We start from the raw sequence: 27031 nt of genomic DNA, 5'->3' as shown, positions 1-27031 counted from the left end.
ATCCTGGAATGTTTTCATCAAAAACCTTCATTTCTTTTCGACTGAAGAAAGAAAGACATGAACATCTTGGATGACAATTTTCAGGAAAATTTTATTTGAAAGTGGACTAATCGTTTAATTTTGCTGGATAACTGTCACTTCAATCCAACTCATCCAACACGAGCTGCAGAGTCGTACGTAGTGCAACAGGAATCAGAGTTCAGTGATCACGTGACGAGATGACTGACAAGACCATGGCGGAGGATTCGTTGCACAACAGAGCCTAAGCGTTGACAAATGTCTTGCATTTTAGATTATGCGCTCAGCACCGCCGTTCCCTATTCACAGAATACGCGCAAAAGCGAAAGTAAAACGCAGTTTATAATGCAGACTATTTTTCTAGTCATTGAGTATTTCTTAAAAATACTGTGTAAAAATCTTTTGTCTCATTCTCGTGAACTCAATCTCGTGTCTCATCACACCCCTAGTTTACATGTTTAATTTTTTCCTGTTTATCGGATAATATCAGGTCAACACCGTCCCTTTGAATCCGTTTGAAATTGTACGTTTACATGAAGGCTTTTCAGTCTGATTGAGCCATTGTAAACAGATATGTAAACGTAGCTATTGAACATACTGTTTCACTCTGAAATACGTCAGAAGTTAAATAGGTTTTGAACAGAATGCCGACTTTCACGTTATTCAGTTTAGCACAACAAATACTGTCAAAACAGTCAATGTCAAAATGTTTTGCGATGCAGTAATGAAATGTTTCACCATGTATTTCAAGTTTGCCTACATTTTGACTCATGCATCGTGCATTCATTTAATAAGTTAAAACAAGGATGTGTGGAAAAATGAAACGGGATAACACTTGTGAATATGGCAATGCTACAGATAAGCTTCGTTTCAGTCAAAGTGCACAACCAGTGTGAATACACTCGCTGCTTTTAAAATTCCCTTCAGTGTTGCTGGTGAAACGGTCCATCACACGGTCCATCTACCTGATGCAATGAGTTGGTGAGAACCAACATCTCTTTGTCTTGAAATGACGTACTCAAATGAGCACTGGAAAGAGTTAGACGCTCCGCCGGTTAGTTGCAAGACAAAGACAATCCCGGCATTTCCAGCGCCCATCTGTCTAGAATAATCACACCAACTCTCTGTTCCTCTTCATCTCTGAAGTCCTCCTCAGGTTTAGTTAAGTCCTGCAGGTGGTCTGTCCTCTGAATATAAGTCCTTTGGTCTTGATTTCCCTCCAGAGGAATCCCCGGCACCCAGTTCTGCCTGTAGTTTGACGTCACAATGTCAGGAACATGTACAGACAGGTAGGATGAGTTACACCTGAAGTCCTTCTGATTTAGATCAGTTAGTAAAGGCGTTTGTTCTCCAGTTAAACCTTCTGATTCCCGAGCTGCAGCTGGAGAACTTAGATGAGTGTTAAGCTGAAATAAACAGTCATGAAACCGCAGCTCACCATTTTCAGTAGGCCTAACTGGCACCACCAGAGTCTCACTGCTGCTTTCAGTGTCTGAAATGATCAAAACAGATTCTGAACCAGTCGAATCCAAGCTGGTCTCCTCTGTTCTGCCGTCGGATGATGGTTCGTTGGAGTTTTGGTCGGGCAAACAAAGGCTGTAGTGCACTGAAGACTCAGCGCTGTTATGCACCGGGACGTCCTGTTGACATCTGTAGGGCTCCTGAGATGCATAAGCATTCACATTAACCTTCTGCTGGGGAAAAATGGCCAGTGGATCATATCCAGTCCACACTTCCACTTTAGATATGTAGTCCCGGGGATCTGAACAAAATGGAGGACTGTTGTTGTTTGACAGCATCTGTTTTACAGAGAGAGTAGAAAGAATATCATAATTTAGTCTGCTGCGTGACAAGTCTCAAACCGGGTAGTTTCAAAAGATGCTATTTATTAAATTGAAATTAATGTTATATATACTGAAAGACATCTTTTTTGTATCATATGTTTATTATTATTTTTGAACAGAATCGGATGCAAATTACATGTTGTTTCTTGCATACTTAATTTAAAGTCATTGAGCCTATCCGGTCACTTTATTCACTTATAACAGGATTTCTCAAATAACGGTTGATGAAGAGCTAATAATTAATTTAATTATAAAAAAATTAAAATAAATAAATACAATTAAAAAAAAAATCAAAGTAAAAATCAAATAATAAAATGTTTTTCTTTTAAAATGATTGATTTGTTTATTTTAATTTTATATTTTTATGATTTAATTGATTTTTAGTAAGGGTTTACTTTGATTTATTTTAAAAGGATTAATTTATTTTAAATTAAAAAAAAAAGATACTAAAAAGCAATTAAATCCTAATTTTTTAAAAATAAATAAATAAATTATTTTAAAATAAAAACAAACTATATCCTTACTAAAAATTTACAATTAAATAAAAATGTAAAAAAAAAGTCAAATTAAACTCTTACTAAAAATCAATTAAATCCTAAAAATGTAAAATTAAAATGAATAAATAATTGTAAAATAAAAAAAATCTAAATACTTACTAAAAAACGATCAAAATAAAAATCAAATAATACAATACTTTTCTTTAAAAATGATTAATTTGTTTATTTAAATTTTTACATTTTTATGATTTAACTGATTTTTAGTAAGGATTTACTTCGATTTATTAAAAAGGATTCATTTATTTTAATTTTAAATCAAAATAAAATTCTTACTAAAAATCAATTAAATCCTAAAAATGTAAAATTAAAATAAATAAATAACTGTAAAATAAAAATAATCAAAATACTTACTAAAAACAATCAAAATAAAAAATCAAATAATATTTTTTTAAAATGATTAATTACATTATATTTTTGTGATTTAATTGATTTTTAATAAGGGTTTACTTTGTTTACTTTAATTTATTTTAAAAGGATAAATTTTTTTTTATTTTAAATCAAAATAAAACATTTAGTAAAAAGCAATTAAATAATAAACAATGTTAAAATAAATAAATAAATAATTTACAACTAAATAAAAATGTAAAAAAAAAGTCAAATTAAACTCTTACTAAAAATCTATTAAATCCTAAACATGTAAAATTAAAATAAATAAAAGTAAAAAAAAAAAAAAATATTTATTTGTTTACCTGCATGTCATATGACTATTAATCAACATCAGAGAACGGTAAACATGCAAATGTGTTTTTAAATTATTGACATATTTACTCCAAGGATATTTCAAGTAAATATTGTAGGTCAAAGGAATTTGGTTGAATCCCTGACTTATGTACGATCCGATTGAGTCTGTATTTGAAACAGAATGGTTTCATCAAACAAGCAGCGGTCCACAGGGAAGTTTAAAAGTGAAAGACGTTTTGTCAATGAAGCCAAATATTGACTTGATTAACAAGAGGTTACACAAAAACCCAAGCAGAGCTCTTTTACTGCGCAAATATTAACATGCATGATTTATCTTTTTTATTTTTAACTCAAATACCAAAACAGGGTAAATAATCCATGAAAGCACTGAAGTGCTCTGAGGAAAATCTGTGACTGCTGATCTGGCAGCAGCTGTTTGTGCTAACCGCAATCGACATGATAAACTCATTTTGTGCTGCCAAGAGCAATGCGCAGATAAGACACATTCCTTCAGGAGGCTTAAGGGAAACACAACGCACTTGTCAAACAGGACTTTTCACTGCCAGTAAGATGGGAAGGAGTCGATTCCAAATATGTTCACCTGGAATTTCCGAGAGTCATTATGACACAATCACTTACCAGAACTTTTGGTAAGGAAGGCTTTCTCTTTACTGACAGCTGGCAAAGCATAATGGGGAGGATGATGAGCAGCAGCAGAGCCAGCAGACCAGGCCACATTAAGATATGAAACCAGGAATTAGGATCTGAAAGACAGAGATTGCAGATGAAAATAAATAGAAACCTGTTGCCACTTTGTAATTGTGGTAATACTACTGACAATTGTAAATAGTGCGCATAGTAGGATTTCGTTTCATTTCAGCAATATTGTGCATGTCTAATTTGCTATAATTTTTTTTGCATTATATATATTGTTGCACATGACATGCACATGACATGCAAGAAAAAAATGTAAATCGTTTCCTCGATTTATAAATCATGCGCACGACTTAGCAAATCGATGAAATGAATTAGTAAATCGTGCACACAATTTATAAATCGAGGGAATGAAAAAAAAGTGTGCATAGTAAGATTTCGTTTCATTTCAGCAATATTGTGCATGTCTCATTTGCTATAATTTGTTTTTGCATTATATATATTGTTGCACATGACATGCACATGACATGCAAGAAAAAAAATGTAAATCGTTTCCTCGATTTATAAATCATGCGCACGACTTAGCAAATCGATGAAATGAATTTGTATAAATCGTGCGCACAATTTATAAATCGAGGGAATTAAAAAAATAAAAATATATATATATATATATAAATAAAGATCAATTAAAAATGAAGAAGAAAATAAAATAAATAATTAATGAATACATACATACATACAAAAAACCCCCCCAAATAAAATAATTTAATTGTTTGTTTAGTTAGGGGTCTTATTATGCTAATTTACAGGCTCATAATTTTGTTTATGGGTCTACTAGAATACATTTACATCATTTAATGTTCAAAATACCTCATTATTTTACTTATAATTTACATTGTTGCAGCACCTGTTTTCACCGCCTGTCTGAATGCTCTGTTTTAGTTTCGTTTCTTTAAAACCCCGCCTTCTGAAAAGCACAGTCTGCTCTGATTGGTCAGCCGGCTCCAGTCTGTTGTGATTGGTCTACCGCTTAAAGCGCGTGTCGGAAACGTAACGCCCCTTACTATAAAAACTCAAGACTACAATGGAGACGTTTCAGGGAGTTCAGAAACAATGTGCACTGATATAGAGAATAACTCTGTGCTTTGTAACTTTGCAGAACTTTTTCATGCTCAAACAGCAACATTACACACTAAAGAAATCTGAACATGTAAAATAGCATTATAGGACCCCTTTAAAGTAATAAAACACTGGAAACATGAATTGCTTTCCTAAATAATGGGTGTTCAGATTGAGTCAAGGCAGTTTTCTACGCATCAATCAAAGCACAAGCTGTTCAATTACCTGAGACACTGACACAAAAGGAGGCGCTTTCACTGTGATTGGACCAGCCGGGATGTGTGAGCGTATATACCACATCACCACAGTACTGCACGTCTGTTTCCACAAGCCATATGAACACTGAGCGAGACGTGTTCTCAAATACCTTCAAAAACAAGACACATTAAAGACGTTTAGTTGTCTTCCAATGGTGAATCTGATGATGTCCATGTCACATTTCATAACAGAAAAAAACAAAACAAAAACAAATTACACATACATGTTAAATATTTCATATATATATACTCATACACATATATACACTCGCCGGCCACTTTATTAGGTACAACTGTTTAACTGCACATTAATGCATTGCAAATATCTAATCAGCCAATCATATGGCAGCAACTCAATGCATTTAGGCATGTAGACATGGTTAAGAGAATCTGCTGAAGTTTAAGCTGAGCATCAGAATGGGGTAGAAAAGTGACTTTTGCATGGTTGTTGGTGCCAAACGGGCTGCACTGAGTATTTTAGAAACTGCTGATCTACTGGGATTTTCAGAGAATGGTCCGAATAAGAGAAAATATCCAGTGAGCGTCAGTTCTGTGGGTGAAAATGGCTTGTTGATGCGAAAGGTCAGAGGAGAATGACCAGACTGGTTCAAGCAACAGTAACTCAAATAGCAACTCGTAAAACTGAGGTCTGCAGAAGAGAGTCTCTGAACGTACAACGAAAAGAATTAAGGTTTTTGATGAAAACATTCCAGGATTTTTCTCCATATAGTGGACTTCAACAGTTACCAACGGGTTGAAGGTCCAAATGTCAGTTTCAGTGCAGCTTCAAAGAGCTCTACATGATCCCAGACGAGGAATAAGAGTCAATTAACCACAATTTTTTTTATCTTTTTAACCACAGATGCTGGTCTTGCACTGCTCTGTACGGAAGAGGATTAGGCCAAGCAATAATAAAAAAATAAAACCATCTCGAGATTAAAGTTGTTAAATTTCGTGAAAAAAATCGAAATAAAATGATGAGAATAAATTCATTAAATTACAAATTTGTTCTCGTAATTTACCGATTTTTTTCTCGTAATTTAATGACTTTATTCTCAACATTTTATCTCGACTTTTTTTCTCGAAATTTAACGACTTTTTTATCATAATTTAACGAATTTGTTCTCATAATCTAACAACTTTTTTCTCAAAATTTAACAACTTTAATCTCGAGATGGTTTTATTGTTTTATTATTGCTTGGCCCTAATCCTCTTCCGTAGCTCTGTGATGCGCCACGCATTACGTAATCACGTTGGAAAGGTCACATGTGACGTAGGCGGAAGTACCGATCCAGTGTCTACAAAGTGAACGTGCAAAGACTAGGTCAAACGCCCTTTACAAAAAAGGTAAAACAACGATGTCGGATTATTTTGAAGTTGGAGGAGAAAATCGAGAAAAAGTTTTTCACCTTACAGTGATACTTCCGCCTACGTCACGCGTGACCTTTCCAATGTGATTACGTAATGCGTGGCGCATCACAGGGCTAGTGCAAGATGAGCATTTGTGGTTAAAAAGTATATACATTTTATTTTATTTTTTAGAAAATGAACGATAGTTTCTCTAGATAAGACTCTTATTCCTCGTCTGGGATCATGTAGAGCTCTTTGAAGCTGCACTGAAACTGATATTTGGACCTTCAACCCGTTGAACCCCAGTGAAGTCCACTATATGGAAAAAAATCCTGGAATGTTTTCCTCCTTAATTTCTTTTCGACTGAAGAAAGAAAGACATAAACATCTTGGATGACATGGGGGTGAGGAAATTATCAGGAAATTTTAATTCTGAAGTGAACTAATCCTTTAAGGCTTTCAGTTCTGAAGATAAAAGGGCTCCAACCCCGGTACTAGTAAGGTGTACGTAACAAAATGGCTGATCAATGTGTGTATGTATATATATATGTACAAACAAACAAACAAAAACATTATATAACTATGCATAAATACATTTTGCATTGGGAACACATTTTCAAATGTTTGCTGTATAAGAGAGCAGTAATTATATGAATCCCAATCAAACTGGATGCATATGACTGAAGGAGAATCAAGAATAATAACCTTTCCCTCCACTGACTTGGGTTGTGTCAGATGAACTATGTACTTAATGCCTCCCCAGGCCCTGATACTTTCAATAGAGCGATTCCATGGGATCATCGGCGGGGACACCGTCACATTCAGATGAGTTTTGTTTGATGCGACTGACAGCTGTGGTGCTGCCAAAGTGGCTAAAATGAGTGAAACAGAACAGTTATAGAGAGATACTGTATAGAGTTTGAGAAACCATCATGCAAATTAAGCAATTTTTCACTTTATTATGGTTTTGATAAACATATAAACAGTTTTACTGCTGGGTCAATCCTGCATTAAATCCATCAGAGAACCACTGATCTAAACAGATGATCATGAATATAATTCAAATGGAAGTCTTACTTTGCCGGAATGGAACAAACTTCACGTCACCCACGCACTGTCCATCGACAGTAATTTTGGCATGACATTTAATGCTTATATCGGTCAACACAACACTCATCGCATCAGTCAGGTCACAAAAAGGAGCGGAGATGTTCTGGCACCACGTCACCGGTTGATATGAATTCCCATAACTGCAACAGAACAGAAATCAGTCAGAAGAATATATACAGACTTACAGTGATAACATTAAATAAAGAAGTTCTGCATGCAGTGCTGGGTAGATACTTTTGACCTAACTTGTTTATCACATTGAATTGAATGGGATAATCTTGCACCATATTGATATGAAATAGACAGAAAGAAAATATATTCCATTCTTTGTTATCAACAACATGAAGTGCATTAAATATTACATTACATGAATGTTTCCCAGATGGGGATTGTGAAGGAACTAAAGGGGGGTTATGAGTTTAATGTAAAACTAATAATTAAATCATAAAAATGTAATAATAATAATAATAATAATAATAATAATAATTAAATATTTTTTAAAAAGTGTTTGAAAGACAAAAGCCTTCCAAAGACATAGTAATACTTGGTTAAATGACTCACTGAGTGATAATTCCAGTAATAATTGTGTTCATCAGGAGTTGATTATATATCAGTGTTGCAATGGTGAGAAAACACAAAGTGAAATGATTTCTGTAAATTCAGTGATCAAATGCTGTGTGGCCTCTCAATTTTCCATGTAATTATGGCCACCTGCCTAGTGGCTGGTCCAAGTGTGCAACTCCACAAAACTAGAAAGCTTTTTTTGAAAGGACAATTTAAAAGATGAAAAAGAAGAATTAGGGAGAATCAATAGATTATGAATGATTTACTGCCATTGTGAGAGTAATATGAAATCATGCAATCAGTAAGTCTGATTACAAGTATTTTAAAATGTAATATAATCTAAGTACTTATTTTTTGGATTCTGATTACACAATCCAGATTACATCAGTTACTACCAGTGTTGGAGAAAGTTACTTTTAAAAGTAATGCATTACAATATTGCATTACTCCCTAAAAAAAAGTTCAGTGGTGTAACTTTGTTTTAAAAAGTGTGTGGGACATGATTGCGTGTGGTGAGGGTATTGTAATTGTATTGTTACAATAATAAATGCACAAAATGTATTGACATAGACCTGGTTTAATATGATAGTTTTCCTCTACTATTACACAATAAGTCTTGAGAGTGTTTGCATCTATCAATAAATGCATATATCCACATTTTGTCTTGGCGGACTAGTGGTAGAGTTTTTGTTCAGCGTGTCAGAGGTTCTGGGTTCTAATCTGCCCTCGTATAATTTATTTATTTATTTTTTCATTAAAACCAAAGATGTTCATCAGTGATTGTATGTCCAGAGCAGTTTTGTTTTGTGATTTCACTGAAACAAAAGCCTCAACATGATATAAGCATGGAAAAACAGGTGCTAGAAGAATGGAAATATAGGAAATAAAGAGAAAGAAAACCAGAGGCAATGTACTGTATCTAATGTGTAATTGTTTTCTGCAATTAACCCTTTTCACATTTCTGGGTTTCTTAGAAGCGGAAGTCGTCATAGTTGGCTAAACTTCTATAGCAGTGAATGAGAGATTACAATAAATATATTTGTTGTGTTCCCATTTGCTCAAGTAGCAAAAGAAAAACTCCACAATAGTGTTTTCTCAACTTTCAAAAAGAGGAAACGACTGAAACGAGTCGCATTAAGTGATAGATTGAATTGTCCATGTGAAGACTGTGCAGTGTGGGTCACCGTGATTTTGCCAAGTAAGACATGTTACTGGATCAACATATTTTGTTGATCCTGGAACAGCATTCCTATCTGAAAATTTAGTCCTAACCTTTTCCCAACCCCTAAACCTAACCCTACCCATAACTTATCCCTAAAATCAGAGGGACATGATAGTTGAATAACACTGTTGTGAAAGCACCTAACCCTGGTTGTAAGCCTAAACTTGACATGAATGGTAAACTTGTCCCTCAAATCTGATTGGTTGACTGGAATGTTGTTCCAGGATCAACAAAGATGTTGATCCAGGAACATGTTGTACTTGTTGTACGTGTTGTGTGCACGAGCACCAAGAGAACACTGTTGTGCCACTGATAACAGTGTCAGATCGCCTATTATTTAACACAAACAAACAAATTTCTAATCAGCTAGAGATGTTTCTTTTGTATTATATACATCCGTGCCGTGAGATGTTTCAAAAAGTGGTGGGGACAATATCGACCCTGGCAAAAAGCAATGGGGACATGTCCCACCCATCCCACCCACAAATTACACCTATGATTGTGTTACTTTCTATGAAAAGTAATGCATTACATTACTTTTGCATTACTTTTTCTCACCTGGCCTGCCATTCTGGATTAAAGAAGAATAGGATACAGGAGAAGTTCAACACTCTTATTTCTAAATCTAATCTCAAGTAATTTTTTACTTATTAGTATGGTTGAATCAGATCATTGAAAGTCAGCAGCAAAGACATATAAATAAATAAAGTGAGATTAAATACATAAAGTATATTTGTGTAATTTAATATAGTTAATTATTACAGGTTTGCATTTCACTGTTTTTATTCATTTTGAGGTAAAAGTAACTTTGATATTTTGTAAACTGAAAAAGTAATGTTGTTGCTTGAAAAAGTAATCTGATTACATAACTCAAGTTAATTGTAATGCGTCACCCCTGACACTGGTTACTACCCAGCACTGGCTGCATGTACTGTAACAGACAACACAAGTAAATTAATCATCACCCATTAATCACAGTTATTGTGTCATTACAGTCCCGGTGAGTGTACACAGAAACTGTTTTAATTGGCCAGACCAACCAGACTCTAACTATTCTACACATTACACACCCTGTGTACTGTGTGCATGTGTCATATAATGTGTATTAATGTTACACCTGAGTATCTGATATTGCATGTTTATTGTTATCTTTGGAGCAACCCTACCTATGATAAGTCAATAGACACTAATTCCAATGCTCATTCTCAATGCAATCATTTTAATTACGCATTTCCAATGTGTAAAATCTCTTTTTGTTGAACAAAACAGAGCAAACTGAGAAATGAAAAGCCAGGAAAGAGTGTGAAGGCCATTCAAAGCTCCCTTTGCTCCTGTATGAAGCGCTGGCCGGATGAGAGAGGAAGAATGAGAGGTTAAGAGGTTGGACTGGTGTGTGCCGGCGAGCAGAAGATCCACATTACATTCGTGGGATTATCTGGAGCTTCTGAAGCTTTCGTCCCTCATCCCGTCAGCCTCACTGACCCTCCCAGCATGCACTGCTGCTCCCTCCGTTCCCATCAGATTTATTTTTCCCCATCAGTTTCCCTGCAAAGCATAACTGTGACTGGTGAAAAAGATTCGGCGCCAAGGCCAGAAAGGGCCAGCAAAATTTCGCAGACGCAGCTTCTTCCTTCTCCGATTCTAATTGCAGTTCACAAACCGAAGAAGAGATTCACAGCCGGGTGACCACAGCGCGTCCTTCACCAAAGCAAAGTCATGAGTCTGAGACTTTGTGCTGTTATTCACAGAAAACAGAAGGACTGGGAGGAAAGATTTAAACCCATGGCCAGCTAAAGCTTTATTTCAATTATATATATATTTTTTAATTTTGGTATTATTTCTGATGTTTTTTAACTGTGAACGCCATGTGTTTAATGACTCTAATGCTGCAGGAAATTATGTCATAACAACACAGCTCAAGGAAGAGACAGAAGAACAGTAGCCTAAACTAATATAAGCATGGAAAAACAGGTGCTAGAAGAATGGAAATAAAGGAAATAAAGAGAAAGAAAATCAGAGGCAATGTACTGTCTAATCTAATGTGTGCGTTTTCTACAATAGACTTCCGCTGTATTCTGGGTTTCTCAGAAGCGGAAGTTCTTCTATAGCGAGAGATTACAATAAATATATTTGTTGTGTTCCCATTTGCTTAAATAGCAAAAGAAAAACTTCACAATAGTGTTTTCACAACTTTCAAAAATAGAGAGCAGTCAGTCAGAAAAGAGAAAAGATGTCATTTTTATAGTGTTATAAATGTACATATATTTTTTAAAAATGAAAATATAAAAAACTTTGCAGGATTTACAATGCTCATCACAGTCTGTGAAAAGGGTCCGCTACAATGATTTGCTTTTTTTCTTACAAAAAAATGTTCCCATTATTTCAAAAGTCTATATATATATATATATATATATATATATATATATATATATATATATATATATATAGCCAGTTAGCCATTTCCAAAGATTTACAAAATATAGATTCTGAGAATCAATCAATCATTTGGATCTAACAGCATCCAAAATGTTCTGCTGTTGCTAAAGGAGGAGTACAGTGAGAAGTGCCTGGTTCCCACAGTAAAGTTCACTGGTAGAAAAGCTCTTATATAGGGAGGGAGTTGTGCTTTATCAATGCTGTCATGAATTCCCACACCATTATTTAATATGCAAACACAAATACTCATTCCCTGCATTGTTGGGCATTTTTTCCTCATGACAATGAGGATATGCATTCTCTCAAGGTGAAAAACCTTCTGTGGACATGTATTGCACTCAGTCTTAACACTCTTGAGCACCTGTGGGGGATTCTGTAGAGACGAAGTTGAGCAACACTCCCCATTAAAGATCAAGGCATTTAAGGAGCTCATCATCCAGGAATTAAACAGGACAGATGTGACAATTTGTCATGAACTTGTACACTCCGTGCCAAGAAGGGTCAGAGCAGTATATTCATAATTATGGAGGGCATACTAAGTACTAAAATATTATACATTTGTTGAATTAAATTTAGGGTGTAATCATTTCTGCAATCCTTAATTTAAATAAAATTGGCTATTAACAACATATTTCTCAGTTTTTATTATGTATATATGTTTAATACATTTTAGTTTTGCCATCTTTTCATGAATTGTATTAGTGATCATAAAGAAAATACATCTTTTGTATTTGTTCAGAGGGGGTGTACTCATTTATGCTGTGCACTGTGTGTATATATATATTTCAAATTTCAATATTTTATTCAGAATACAACATAGATGACATATCAAATGTTTAAACTGAGAAAATGTATCATTTTAAGGGAAAAATAAGTTGATTTTAAATTTCATGGCATCAACACATCTCAAAAAAGTTGGGACAAGGCCATGTTTACCACTGTGTGGCATCCCCTCTTCTTTTTATAACAGTCTGCAAACTTCTGGAGACTGAGGAGACAAGTTGCTCAAGTTTAGGAATAGGAATGCTGTCCCATTCCCATCCCATTTTTCGCCGCAGCATTGGGGCATTGGGGGGATTGGTGATCCTCTGGCCATCTTGACTTCTGAGAGACACTGCCACTCTGAGAGGCTCTTTTTATACCCAATCATGTTGCCAATTGACCTAATAAGTTGCAAATTGGTCCTCCAGCTGTTCCTTATATGTACATTTAACTTTTCCGGCCTCTTATTGCTACCTGTCCCAACTTTTTTGGAATGTGTAGCTCTCATGAAATCCAAAATGAGCCAATATTTGGCATGACATTTCAAAATGTGTCACTTTCAACATTTGATATGTTATCTATATTCTATTGTGAATAAAATATAAGTTTATGAGATTTGTCAATTATTGCATTCCTTTTTTATTCACAATTTGTACAGTGTCCCAACTTTTTTGGAATTGGGTTTGTGTATATATATATATATATATATATATATATACACACACACACACACACACACACACACACACATTGTATATAGTTGTATTAATATATCACATTAAAATATATTCATATATTTATGTTAATATATAATATATGTATTAAATATTTGTATATGTACATAATATATATGACACTTTTAAAATATATATTAATGACATTAATGATATATGATATTAATCATTACATTAATATACATTAATATAATAATAAATTTATACATCTACTGATACATACATGCATAGCAGCAGTATAAATGCTATGGATGTGCTCAAAGCCTAAATCAGAATTCGGAAAGGCACGGATAATGAATAATGCATTCTACGGAGCCCCTAAAGGGACATAGGCTTGCTGCTGTAGTCGGTTACATTACAGTACAGCGCATCAGATTTCACGTATCACGTGGTACCACTGCTCCCTAGAGTACACGTGATTGCGAATTGGAAAGTGAAAAATGAACACGCATTCAAAAGCATTTTCAATACCCCGCATATTGATAGCGGCTCCCTGATGCCCTCGTATTATATACAATATGATTACACAATAAAATTGCATGAGAATGTAAAAGCATTGAAATATATTTATGTCCCTTCCATATATTGCATCATTTCCTTTTTCCGAAAATAGTATTCGGCTTCAGGCACATCCCTAATAAAATCTCTACTGTAAAAAGATCCGTACTGGACACATTTGTACTGTCAAAGAAAAGACAAAGGAAAAGTAAAAGAAAAGGTCCAGCCAGGTTTTCCTCTGGCTCTGTCACTCACAAGTTGTACTGAACACTGTAGAGAACCGTTTGACCCGGAATGTCAACAGCATCCCAATGGAGAACGCTGAAGAAATTCTTGGACTTGAAATAAGCCTTCGTCAGATTACAGCTCTGGCACCAACAACCTACACACAAACAGGAGACGAGAGAAATAAAAGTGACTCAAAACTCTGAACATCTTTCATTGTGGTCTGATGATAGAATAAATCAGGTGATGATGTTCTAGTGTCTTTTGTCTAAAAGTAAAGTGGATCCTTTCTCCCTTGGGAAGGTTTTCCATTTATACCCTGTACAGCTGCTGTGGTTACAACACACATAACAGCACTAACACACATCAGAACAGACACACACACACACACACACACACACACACACACACAGCATAAGCTCCCATAATAATCATTCCACATGCTACCAAGAGAGGAAACAACATCCTTAAAGCTACATCCACAAACCCGCTCCAGTTCTTCAGGCTGTTTGGACATGAATCAATAAATCATAGCATAATGCTATATAACCTTTAAACCTCAACTTTCCTCTTGACAAACTTTCCTTTTCTACTTTCAGCAATTGATGGACAGAGTTTGATGAGTATTTGACAGCAAGATGATGATCCCAGTTCTCCATCGATCATAAGCCAAAATGAATAATCTCTTCACCTTTTGGTTTTCTACGAGGAAAACTGAACAGCTCCAAGCATACCAGAAAGCCTTATGACTTTTGCAGAAAGTGTAAGACAAAGCCCAAGTAACTTCTAGAGACAGTGCAACACTCACAGAAAATATGAATAAAAATAGGTTTTGATTAAATAAAATGTGCCAGGTGGTCTGTAATTTGATTAGAAACTGAAATATAATACTAAAGGAGTTCAAGTACACAGATTTTAAATTACTTTTGTGTCTGCACAATACTACTAATAACAAAACATTAAAATAATGATCCCACTTTAAGCCCCACATGCTTAATGACCTTTAATTATAAGGGAAACACTTTAAATATACTGATTCATTTCTTTTGCACAGGAAAAATCAGAAAACAAATCTTTAAAAATACTATAAATAACATTTAAAAACATAATATTGATGCAATCTCAAATTATGATTAATTCCCTGTCATTTTAATGGTAAAACTTTAAATTACAGCAAATATCCACATTTCATTGTTTGATAAAAAAGGGAAAATTCTGTAAATGAATAAATAAACATATAAAATAAAAACATGTACCATTAATATATACTATTACCTGTGATGTAAAGTGAATCATTTAGACATGCATCTTGCATGCAGAATATTGCTCAAATTAAGCAAAAATCAAAACTTGCGCTAATTGTCACAAATGTGCAAGGAAAAAAGCTAAATAAATATATTGTCATTGAGAGAATAAAGAAATTAAAATGAAATAACTAAACATATATTTTTAAATAAATAAAATAGAAAATATTTATAAATATTTATAAATATTTATTTTTATATTTATTTTATATATAGAAATATTCAGCCCATACATTTTCTCAATTTAAAAAGCAAAAAAAGAGTTGATTTTAGACCATTTTTTTGGTTTTATTTTACTCACCAGCACAACAGAGCAAAAAAATGGCAGCTCTGAGAGGCCACATATCCAGACGTGTGAGAATATCTCCAACTGAGAAACTTCAAATAAAGATCCAGTGGTCAGAGACACAATACTCTCATTATTTCCTTGAGACTCTCCCAACAATTGTCATTTCCACAAACAAGAAAAATCACATTAAGTTGTACGGTGGGACATGCGCTACTCAATGACAGAGTCCGTCCCCGCTTTACACGCTCTGTTCCATCTCTAACCGGTCTGGAGAAACGTCTACCCATCCTCAGATGTGAACTTTGGAGCGTCTTATCAGCACGTTCCTGTTTTCTGCTGTTGGCCTCCACCCAGTAATGGGCGTCTATAGAGGTGTCCTCACCACAGCCACATCTAGAATTTCAGGTTTCTTCAGCTGAAAAACTGAAACTGTAAATGAAGCACTTCTCAGAATGGTGTGAGAGAAGGGAAGCACACCTTCGGGCTGGGATGTGGGTGGTTCAGTTGGCATGTGCTGTACTATATTACCTGTAATGACATAAAACAACATTTTACAGCATGACATCACATGTAACTGAATGCGTGACTGACGAACAAAAGTAAACAAAAGGTTAACTTTCATTTCCACAAAAACGTGTACATAAGGCTCTGATTATCCTGACCTCTGCGCTTTATGAACAGTGTCAGGGGTAATGCATTCCAAGTCACTTGAGTAACATAATCATATTACTTTTTCACTTAAATAGTAAAGTAATGCATTACTTTTTTAATTTACAACAAAAGTTACTTTTTCACATTTATTGACTGACTGATATATATATATATATATATACACTACCGTTCAAAAGTTTGGGGTCAGTAAGAATTTTTATTCTTATTTTTTTTTAAGAAATTAAAGAAATGAATACTTTTATTCAGCAAGGATGCATTAAATCGATCAAAAGTTACAGTTAAGACATTTATAATGTTACAAAAGAGTCTATTTCAAATAAACACTGTTCTTTTGAACTTTCTATTAAACAAAGAAACCTGGAAAAAAAATATTGTACACAAATATTTTGTACAATTGTACACAATAAATGTTTCTTGAGCAGCAAATCAGCATATTGAAATGATTTCTGAAGGATCATGTGACACTGAAGACTGGAGTAATGATGCTGAAAATTCTGCTTTGCATCACAGGAATAAATTACAATTTACAATATTTTCAAATAGGAAACAGTTATTTTAAATTGTAATAATATTTCACAATATTACTGCTTTACTGTATTTTTAATTAAATAAATGCAGCCTTGGTGAGCAGACTAAACTTCTTTTAAAAACATTAAAAATCTTACCGATCCCAAACTTTTGAACGGTAGTGTATATGTATATTATATATATACTACCATTCAACATTAGTATCTTAATACTCATCAAGCCTGCATTTATTTGATCAAAAATACAGAAAAAAAAACAGTAAAATTGTAAAATATTATTACAATTTAAAATAATGGTTTTCTATTATAATATACTTTAAAATATAATTTATGTCTGTGATGCAAAGCTGAATTTTCAGCATCATTAAATCCGGTCTTCAGTGTCACACGATCCTTCAGAAATCATTCTAATATGCTGATTTATTACAAATGTTGTGCTGCTTAATATTTTTTTATAACGTGATATTTCAGGATTCTTTGATGAATAAAAAATTAAAAAAGAGCAGCATTTATTTAAAATATATCTTTTGTAACAATATATACTACTGTTCAAATGTTTGGGGTCAGTATTTTTTTTTTTTCTTTCTTTTTTTTTGGAAGAAATTAATACTTTTTTCAGCAAGGATGTGTTAAATTGATAAAAAGTGATAGTAAAGATTTATATTGTTAGAAAATATTTATATTTTCAATAAATGCTGTTCTTTTTGACTATTTATTCATCAATGAATCCTGAAAAAGGTACCACAATTTCCAAAAAATATTAAGCAGCACAACTGTTTCCAACTTTGATAATAACTGAGTATCAAATCAGCATATTAGAATGATTTCTGAAGGATCATGTGACACTGAAGACTGGAGTAATGATGCTGAAAATTCAGCTTTGCATTGCAGAACTTTTTTTTTTTTTTTTTTAAGTATATTGCAATAGAAAACCATTATTTTAAATTGTAATAATATTTCACAATGTTATTGTTTTTTTTTCTGTATTTTTGATCAAATAAATGCAGCCTTAATAAGCACAAGAGACTTCTTTTGAATGACTTTTGAAACTTTTGAATGGTAGTGTATATAGTGTAGAAGCGCAGGCGTTTTCTCTGGGCCAAGGGTCATTTAAAATGGACTATGACAAAGTGGAAAACTGTTCTGTGGTCAGACGAATCAAAATTTGAAGCTCTTTTTGGAAAACTGGGACGCCATGTCATCCGGACTAAAGAGGACAAGGACAACCCAAGTTGTTATCAGCGCTCAGTTCAGAAGCCTGCATCTCTGATGGTATGGGGTTGCATGAGTGCGTGTGGCATGGGCAGCTTACACATCTGGAAAGGCACCATCAATGCTGAAAGGTATATCCAAGTTCTAGAACAACATATGATCCCATCCAAACGTCGTCTCTTTCAGGGAAGACCTTGCATTTTCCAACATGACAATGCCAGACCACATACTGCATCAATTACAACATCATGGCTGCGTAGAAGAAGGATCTGGGTACTGAAATGGCCAGCCTGCAGTCCAGATCTTTCACCCATAGAAAACATTTGGCGCATCATAAAGAGGAAGATGCGGCAAAGAAGACCTAAGACAGTTGAGCATCTAAAAGCCTGTATTAGACAAGAATGGGACAACATTCCTGTTCCTAAACTTGAGCAACTTGTCTCCTCAGTCCCCAGACGTTTGCAGACTGTTATAAAAAGAAGAGGGGATGCCACACAGTGGTAAACATGGCCTTGTCCCAACTTTTTTGAGATGTGTTAATGCCATGAAATTTAAAATCAACTTATTTTCCCCTTAAAATGATAAATTTTCTCAGTTTAAACATTTGATATGTCATCTATGTTGTATTCTGAATAAAATATTGAAATTTGAAACTTCCACATCATTGCATTCTGTTTTTATTCACAATTTGTACAGTGTCCCAACTTTTTTGGAATCGGGTTTGTATAAAATACAATCGTTTGGTCTCACAAATTTCATTAAGCAACAACAAAGGAATACATATTTGTGTAGTATGTTCCAGGCTTTACACCATCCCTGCTCTTTGAAAGACATCTACCATGTCTGTCTAAACAATAACATCTCTCCTATTCTTATTTGCTGTTTGAGTCTAGTTCTGTCACAGAGACAGATGTGATTCCTCACAACTCCTATTTCACTGAGATCTGTCAGGCAGAAGGACATTTTCTGCAAGCTATTCCATAAAAAAATAATCACTAGCACCTTTAATCTCAAACAGGTAGTGAAGTCAACGGCTGAAATCCAGACAGTGAGTGGAAAATAATCTGCCACTCTCATCGATGAGACGGAATTCATACAGGTGAAACACAGAACAGGTAATATGATGCACTGCAGGAACAAACCCAGTTCCACTTTTCAGGATACTTTATTTTAAAGATATTTTTCTAAAATCAATAAGCTTTACAGTTCTTAACAGGAATGTGTTTAAAATAATATTTTTCATGCTTGTACAGTGAACCATAAACAATTATTGCACATGCACCTGTGGAACAGGGATAGTTCGTCATCATTTACTCACCCTCAGGTTGTTCCAATCGTGTATATATTTCTTTGTTCTGCTGTACACAAAGGAAGATATTTGGAAGAATGTTTGTAACCAAGCAGATCTCGCCTCCATTGACTACCATAGTAGAAAAAAAATAAGATGGCAGTCAATGGGGGGCAAGATCTGCTTGGTTGGCAAATGTTGTTATTGGATGTACCAATGAACATAAGAGTCTCCATAATGACTGAGGACACTGACTGAATTTCATTTATGAAGAAAATGTGCTGAAGAAAGTCGGTAAAGTGTTATATATTTGCGCAAATCATTTTACGCAGGACTGGATCACAAACGAGGGTCAATTCAACGCTGCATTTCCACAAAAGATTAACATGATGGCGCATGCTAGTCGATGAGTTGAATCAGAAACGTCCAGTTTCATTCTAAAAGTTGTAACTTCTTCCTGAGTCTCTCCATCAGTGTCGACTCCGGTTTGAACAATGTAAGGCTTGAACACCGTTACTGACAATCCTCATTTTGGCTGCGTGAGATTCTCCAGCTTTGTTGTCGTTGAGCTGTTAAAGCTCCGCCCTCTTCTGGAAAGGAGGCTGGGAGCAGCAGCTCATTTGCATTTAAAGGGACACACACAAAAACAGTGTGTTTTTGCTCAATAGGGGCAAATTTGACAAGCTATAATAAATGATCTGTGGGGTTTTTTGAGCTGAAACTTCACAGACACATTCTGGAGTGAATAAACACACTATAGTGAATAAACATTAATAATGAATAAAATGTTCAAGGTGTCTGAATAAATTTTGCTTTGACTGTATATAGTTGTATATATAACTATATCCAACTTTATCTGCATACATACATTATCTTTATGTAGGGAGATATATACAGTACCAAACATACACTGATTGGCTCATTTCTGTTTTAACTTCAGACTGTTCTGAAGGTGCATTTGAGTTTCATCTGCTGGCTGACTCCAGTCACTGAGACGATTCAAAGCGAGTGTGGCCTGACTCCGATGGCAGCTTTGAAGTCAGTCAACGGTGGAGACAGATCTGAGCTTCTCAGCCTCAGGAAACACATCGCTGACTTTCCTCCAACGCACTGCCACAGTCACAGCTAATCTAAGCGTCAAACACGCCTCATGCCTCATCAACACACCAAATAATTGTGTACCTTGATCTTGGGGGAGACGATCATGTCAAGAATAAATGAGGCAAATCTTCTTCAGGGTTACGTCTCATCATGATTGAAGCACTGTATCATATGAAAATTATGTTTTGCAAAGCTGCAAAACATCAGGTGTAAAGGTCAAGTGTCTAATTTCTGCAGCACCAGAATTACAATCTGTTAGACTGAGCGGCCCGACTGGACGGAACATTACATGTTATGGCGATTTTTGCTGGGGTTTTATCTGCTTGTCTGATCAATGGAAGAGTGTGTGCGTTATTTCTGTAATTCTGTTTGGTGCCACTAGTACAGAAACAACACACTTCTCCTTCTATTTACAAATTAGAAAAAAAGGAAAGATAAAATGTTGTGATCCAACAAAATTCCAGCGAAAAAATCAATCAAAAATCACAGCCAATCAGAAGAGCATGTGGGCGGAGTCTCTCTTTAAGCACACTGCACTTGCAATTAAATTGATAAGTACATAATCAAATTCATAAATATTACACCATTTTAACATAATTAAAAACACGTACCTTTGTCATTGAATACACTTGTTTGTTCACATTGAGTGCTGCAGTGATGGTGTATTTTTGTAGGGCCAACCCAGAAGTTCGCATCACACCAGTGTTGCCAAGTCTGTGGTTTTCCTGCGGAAATGGACTACTTTTACACTGTTGCCGTAGGTTGTTTTTCATGTCGCAGGTTGAAGCGACCCCAAATAACGTGATATTTAGCCCCTGGAATACAAATTTTACGAGGGGAACACTGCAAAAAATGCGGATTTTACCCCCCGAAATTACCGTTGGACCCCTCCCCTAAAAGGCGTTTGGGCTAGTTTTGGACTAGTTTTGAATAGCAATTAGGCGGGTTTTGTCGTAAGTTTATGATTCATACATGTTTTGTCCATCAAGATCATTTTCACAAATGAACCCAACTTTTATTAATGTTGAAGCCTAAATACAATCAATAAAAAAATAAAACGCTAAACATAGACTATAAACGAACTACACCACGGTCACATGTCTATATAAATAAAAAAAAAAGGTTGAGTTATAATAGTTTGAAAGGGCCTGATTATCAACACAACGAGGCTGTAAAAGCAGCTAGTGAGTAGATGAGTTTACCTGTTAATGACCCCAACCCAAATCCCATTCAAAAAATTGACTTTGAGACGATGCAACTGAAAGTATGTCATCCTTGCAGCACACAATTGAGTTTACAGCATAAACATTCTTGTTTCCTTTAATTTTTTTCATTATGTAAATGAACCATTGTTGCTTTCAGTATGGCTATAATGGTCATGCAAAATGATATTAACATTAAAAAAGCACATAAATCAGTACCAGAGATTATCACTGTCATACTTTGTACGTTGTTGTTCCAGCCGCGAAGTTGCAAAGTTTTTGTCCAGTCACAGACTCTGATAAAGATACCTCAATATTTCTGTAATGCATTAAACAGCAACAAAAAATTCTCATTACTTTAATATGCAATAATCAATTTCTTACACAGTAAAATCCCCAGAGTTAAATCTACTCTGCTCAGAGTACATATGGTCCCTCTCTAAATAGTGTCAAAGTAACACTGAAGCAGAGTTAAAGTTAATGAGATAATTAAGCAATTAATAAGGCTGTGCCTGAAGTCAGTTGTAGTTCTTGTGTTTCTCTTTTCTTCAGTCATTCTGCTTGTTAACAGCAGGTGTTCATCACTAATGCACAATCATCACTTAATTAATTGTTTAATTATCTCATTAACTTTAACTCTGCTTTAGTGTTATTTTAACACTATTTAGAGAGGGACCATATGTACTCTGAGCAGAGTTGATTTAACTCTGGAGATTTTGCTGTTTAGTTCAATTGTGAAAAAGATTAAAAGCAAAAAAAAAAAAAAAAAAAAATTACTTCACATTATTACAGCAATGAGAATGTAATGTGAATCGCCACTGAGAATGAGAAAAATGTTGCAAAAAATTAATTGTTCTAAAAAACAAAAGTAATATTGTGAAATATTATTAAAATTACCGTTTTCTATGTGAATATACTGTAAAATGTAATGTATTCCAGTGATCAACGCTGAATTTTCAGCATTATTAATCCAGTCTTCAGTCACATGATTCTTCAGAAATCATTCTAATGCTGATTTGCTGCTCAAGAAACATTTCTGATTATTATCTATGTTGAAAACAGCTCATATTTTTGTGGAAACCATTACATTTTTTTTTCAGGATGCTTTGATGAACAGAAAGTTCAAAACAATATACATTTTTTTCCTGTTGATTTTGGGGTAAAATATGATCTGCACATGTTTTTGTGGGATTCGCTCTGATAGTATTTGGGGCAACTGTGCAATTATAAAATTGAAATTCCAGTATGGTACATAAATTCCCTCAGGTTTCACAATGAATCACAATGAATAGCCACCTATGATGTCATGATCATAAATAACCACCAACGTCCTTATACTTCACTAACAACCTCGTGGAAGGACTCTTTGTCAAGCGATTACATCGTTCACTTCGAACATCCCTACGGATAGCATCCCCATTCCCACAATGTCCTTCAGGGATGCAAGTCATTTGGAATCCGCCTGTGTGTGAAGCACTCAGAATGTGAGATGACTTTAAACGCAAACCATAAATGAGAGTGAAGACGCAGCATTATCAAAATCACACAGCTACAAAATGCAAGGTGTTCTTTGTCTCCATGGAAGAAAAGAAACTAATTACACAGCAGTGACAGCTCGATCGATAGCGCCGCAGAGCCTTGCGGTCGTATCCCTTGGAAACTGAGCTCACCTGCAGAACTGGAGAAGAGATGAGCTCTCACAGACACTCAGTGATAATTGGAGAACACGTCTAACCTGTCCTGGACCTGCAGAGTTATTTTAGTAACATGGATTTTATTCATATTTTGAATTTGTTTTTATTTATTTATTTTTCCCCCCATATATATTTATTATTAATTTTTTATTTGAGTTTAGTTTCAGTTATTTTAGTACATTGAGTTAAAGGATTAGTTCACTTTAAAATAAAACTAACCCCAAACTTTAATCACCCTCAAGCCATCCTAGGTGTACATGACTTTCTTCTTTCTAATGAACACAATCAGAGTTATATTAATAAATATCTTGACGCATCCAAGCTTTATAATGGCAGTGAACGGGATCAACGAGTATGAAGCTCAAGAAAGTTTTTTCTTCTTCAGTTGAGAGGCTTTGTTGCTATGATACGGAATATCCACGGCACTGTTACTTGTAAGTCATTTCACTCGGCTGCCATCTTAGAAACGCCTCTCGGGCATGCAAGTGCAGCTCCTATCTCTTTGAATGGGTAAACATCAAATTCTCCAAAGATGTTCGCCAAGCTTTCAATTAAAATTCCTATTTGAAATCACCAATGATATTTGACAACAACTGTCTCATAAATCTTGTTTCTAAATGCTCGAATCATGACAAAAAAACTGCATTTGTCAGGCTGGATCACTCGCATGTGCAGTCCTAAGTGCGTGTCTCTATTGGAAGCGCGAGTCTGACTGTTTCTATAGGAACCGGAGCTTCTAATGGCAGCTGCAGTGATGCGATGACTTTACCAGTAAGCGATTGGCTCTTATTTAGAAGGCAGGACTTAAGGCCTTTGCACACTGAGTCCGAAATTTTCGCATGCGTTTTTTTGTATTCGTAATCCTAAAAATCCATCACGCACAGAGACCTTGCACACTGAGTCCGGTGCGTGTTAATGAATGTGTTGTGAAAAATCGCAAAACAATACAAAATGAAGTCTTCAAGCAGTGAGCACGATTTAGTTGTCCTCTCTCTCCTTAAAAAGAGGAAATATTGGGTCCATCCAATTTCGCGAGTGCATAGAAAGAAAGGAGAGTTTCACCTCATCAAGGAGCTGCGTGATTATCCCGAGCGTTTCAAAGTTTACTTCAGGATGTCAGTGCCTCAGTTTGATGCTTTGCTACTGGCATAATCTGACTTTGTATTCCGCACGTTGTTTGTCATTCAGTGCTGCTGTTTTGTGCTCTAGGCAACGTGGATCAACTTGTCAGATGGCATTCGGGATTTTTGCGTTCGCGTACGGTGGCTCTGAATTGTCAAAACGTCTCTCAAAATGCGTGCCACGGATGCGAAAAACACAGAAAATCGAACCTGATCCAAATATTTTTTTGAGGGACAAAAGTTCGGAGGCAGTGTGCAAACGTGATTGACATAATGTGAAGTCGAATTTATTTTTTAGCGTGCGAAAATTTCGCATGCGAATTTCGGACTCAGTGTGCAAAGGCCTTTATTCCTCCATATTGCGAATTGCACTTTCTCTCATTCAAAATAATATGAGTGCACCGTCTTTCTATATATGAAGTCTTTGTTGTAACTGATTTCACAGATTATTTGTTTCAGACTAAAAATGTCGACACAATGTACTTGCTATGTATATTTGGAGACCAGCAATATTAATTCCTCAACCATTTTGTTCCGTTCTCTGCTTGTTAAGCCGGGCCCACATTTAATGACCATTCTAAGACTGAGCTCAACACACAGCGATTGTTTCCTGAGACTGAAGCGGATTTGAATACTTACACACGGAATTTGAACACCGACTGTAATCGTGCAACTGGCTCTGACTGGACGCGTTTGAGCGCGATCAGTCATAAGTATCAATTTACATTCATAATCGGCCTTACAATCGTTAAGTGTGTCCCCGGCTTTAAAGGGTTAGTTCACCCAAAAATGAAAATGATGTCATTAATGACTCACCCTCATGTTGTTCCAAACCCGTAAGACCTCCGTTCATCTTCAGAACACAGTTTAAGATATTTTAGATTTAGTCCGAGAGCTTTCTGTCCCTCCATTGAAAATGTATACGGTATACTGTCCATGTCCAGAAAGGTAATAAAAACATAATCAAAGTAGTCCATGTGACATCAGTGGGTTAGTTAGAAGTTTTTGAAGCATCGAAAATACATTTTGGTCCAAAAATAACAAAAACTACGACTTTATTCAGCATTGTCTTCTCTTCCGGAATCCTTTCCATTGAATTGATTCCATTGAATTGATTCCATTGAATCCTTTCATCTGTCGGCGTTGGTAATGCACTTTTACGTCGCCGTGGTTGTTTTTGGCGATTAGGACATCCGTGACATGCACACTTACGCACCATTTTAAAAAATATAGCAATACCAAAATACAAACAATGTAGAATAGCTTGAATACAGCGTGTGTCTCCCTCAGACTGTAAACGAAGCTCGGGCGCACCGGATAACACGTCACAGCCTCTTACATCAGCAGCGTCACTGCGGAGTCGTGAACCACACTCCGGAGCAGAAGGGGGCGGTAATGAATAAGCTGGATGCCAACCGCCGTAAAACAGAAAGAAGAAGAAGAAGAAGCAGAGTCGTGAACGCGAATTGACAACAGACCCGGAAGAGAATACAATGCTGAATAAAGTCGTAGTTTTTGTTATTTTTGGACCAAAATGTATTTTCGATGCTTCAAAAACTTCTAACTAACCCACTGATGTCACATGGACTACTTTGATGATGTTTTTATTACCTTTCTGGACATGGACAGTATACCGTACATACATTTTCAATGGAGGGACAGAAAGCTCTCAGACTAAATCTAAAATATCCTAAACCGTGTTCCGAAGATGAATGGAGGTCTTACGGGTTTGGAACGACATGAGGGTGAGTCATTAATGACATCATTTTCATTTTTGGGTGAACTAACCCTTTAATGTCATTGTACAGCAAGAATGTTGTGACAGTTGAGCTGCGTCTCATTTCGGAGGCTGCTTCCTCCGGAGGTCGCATTTAAAGGCTGCATACGTCATCACGGATGTCTTATTTAAGAAAAGTAACCATAATAAAATTGACTGTTATTCCTCTAGAGATGTAAAATACTGTATTTTCTTTCTTACTTTGGTTATTTTTCTTTTTTTAGACCGGTAAAAAACGCCATGAAAAAGTCGCTCAGCGCCTCGTTACGCTCCTGGCGTTTAATAAACTTGGTTCTTACTTTGAAAACAACTGGAAAAGTATGCTAGCGGCTAGAAAAAAAATGCTTTGGTGGACACACAGCCTAATGACTGGCTAACTGACATGGAGTTTCAAAATTACTTATAGTTAGTAGAATATCTAAAGTGGACTATGGAAATAAATTGTTACCTAAGATAAACTAAATGAAAATTAGAAATATGTCCTTGGCATCTAGCTGAAATAAACTTTAAGTTTAATATTTTATTTTATTTCAGTTAACATTGTTATTTTATTTCAACTAATGAAAACGTTTTTTTTTATTTTTTATTTTACACTTTTAGTTTTAGATTTAAACTATTTATGTATAACCCTGGTAACCAGAGGGAAAGTTCATTCAAAAGAAAAAACAAACAAACAACAACAACAACAACAACAACAAATAAATCATCACACTCACCCTCATGTTGACTTTTCTAAGATTATTTTCCATCTTCCATGAAGCACATAACGAGATGTTTCTGAGTTTCTGTTTTTCCATACAATGAAAGTGGAAC

At 35.2% G+C, this 27031-nt stretch overlaps 1 protein-coding gene across 2 annotated transcripts; it reads right to left on the bottom strand.

Moving 5' to 3' along the window:
• On the bottom strand, window positions 1–27031 carry ifnlr1 (interferon lambda receptor 1). Of its 2 annotated transcripts, XM_048153907.1 has the most exons (8): window positions 26935–27031; window positions 15637–16152; window positions 14062–14188; window positions 7558–7730; window positions 7186–7352; window positions 5099–5240; window positions 3740–3864; window positions 1–1817 (listed from the first exon to the last, which is right to left on the bottom strand). In XM_048153907.1, the coding sequence occupies exons 2-8, from the start codon at window positions 15677–15679 to the stop codon at window positions 1074–1076; spliced, it is 1521 nt and encodes a 506-aa protein (XP_048009864.1). In that variant the 5' UTR covers window positions 15680–16152; window positions 26935–27031; the 3' UTR covers window positions 1–1073. The 2 variants fall into 2 exon arrangements, with proteins under 2 accessions (XP_048009864.1, XP_048009865.1); XM_048153908.1 differs by lacking the exons at window positions 14062–14188; window positions 15637–16152; window positions 26935–27031 and adding an exon at window positions 10798–11578.

The sequence above is a fragment of the Megalobrama amblycephala genome, linkage group LG13 (assembly GCF_018812025.1).
Source record: "Megalobrama amblycephala isolate DHTTF-2021 linkage group LG13, ASM1881202v1, whole genome shotgun sequence".
In the NCBI taxonomy this organism is placed as follows: Eukaryota; Metazoa; Chordata; class Actinopteri; order Cypriniformes; family Xenocyprididae; genus Megalobrama; species Megalobrama amblycephala.
This window is presented reverse-complemented; position numbering and strand designations above follow the sequence as displayed.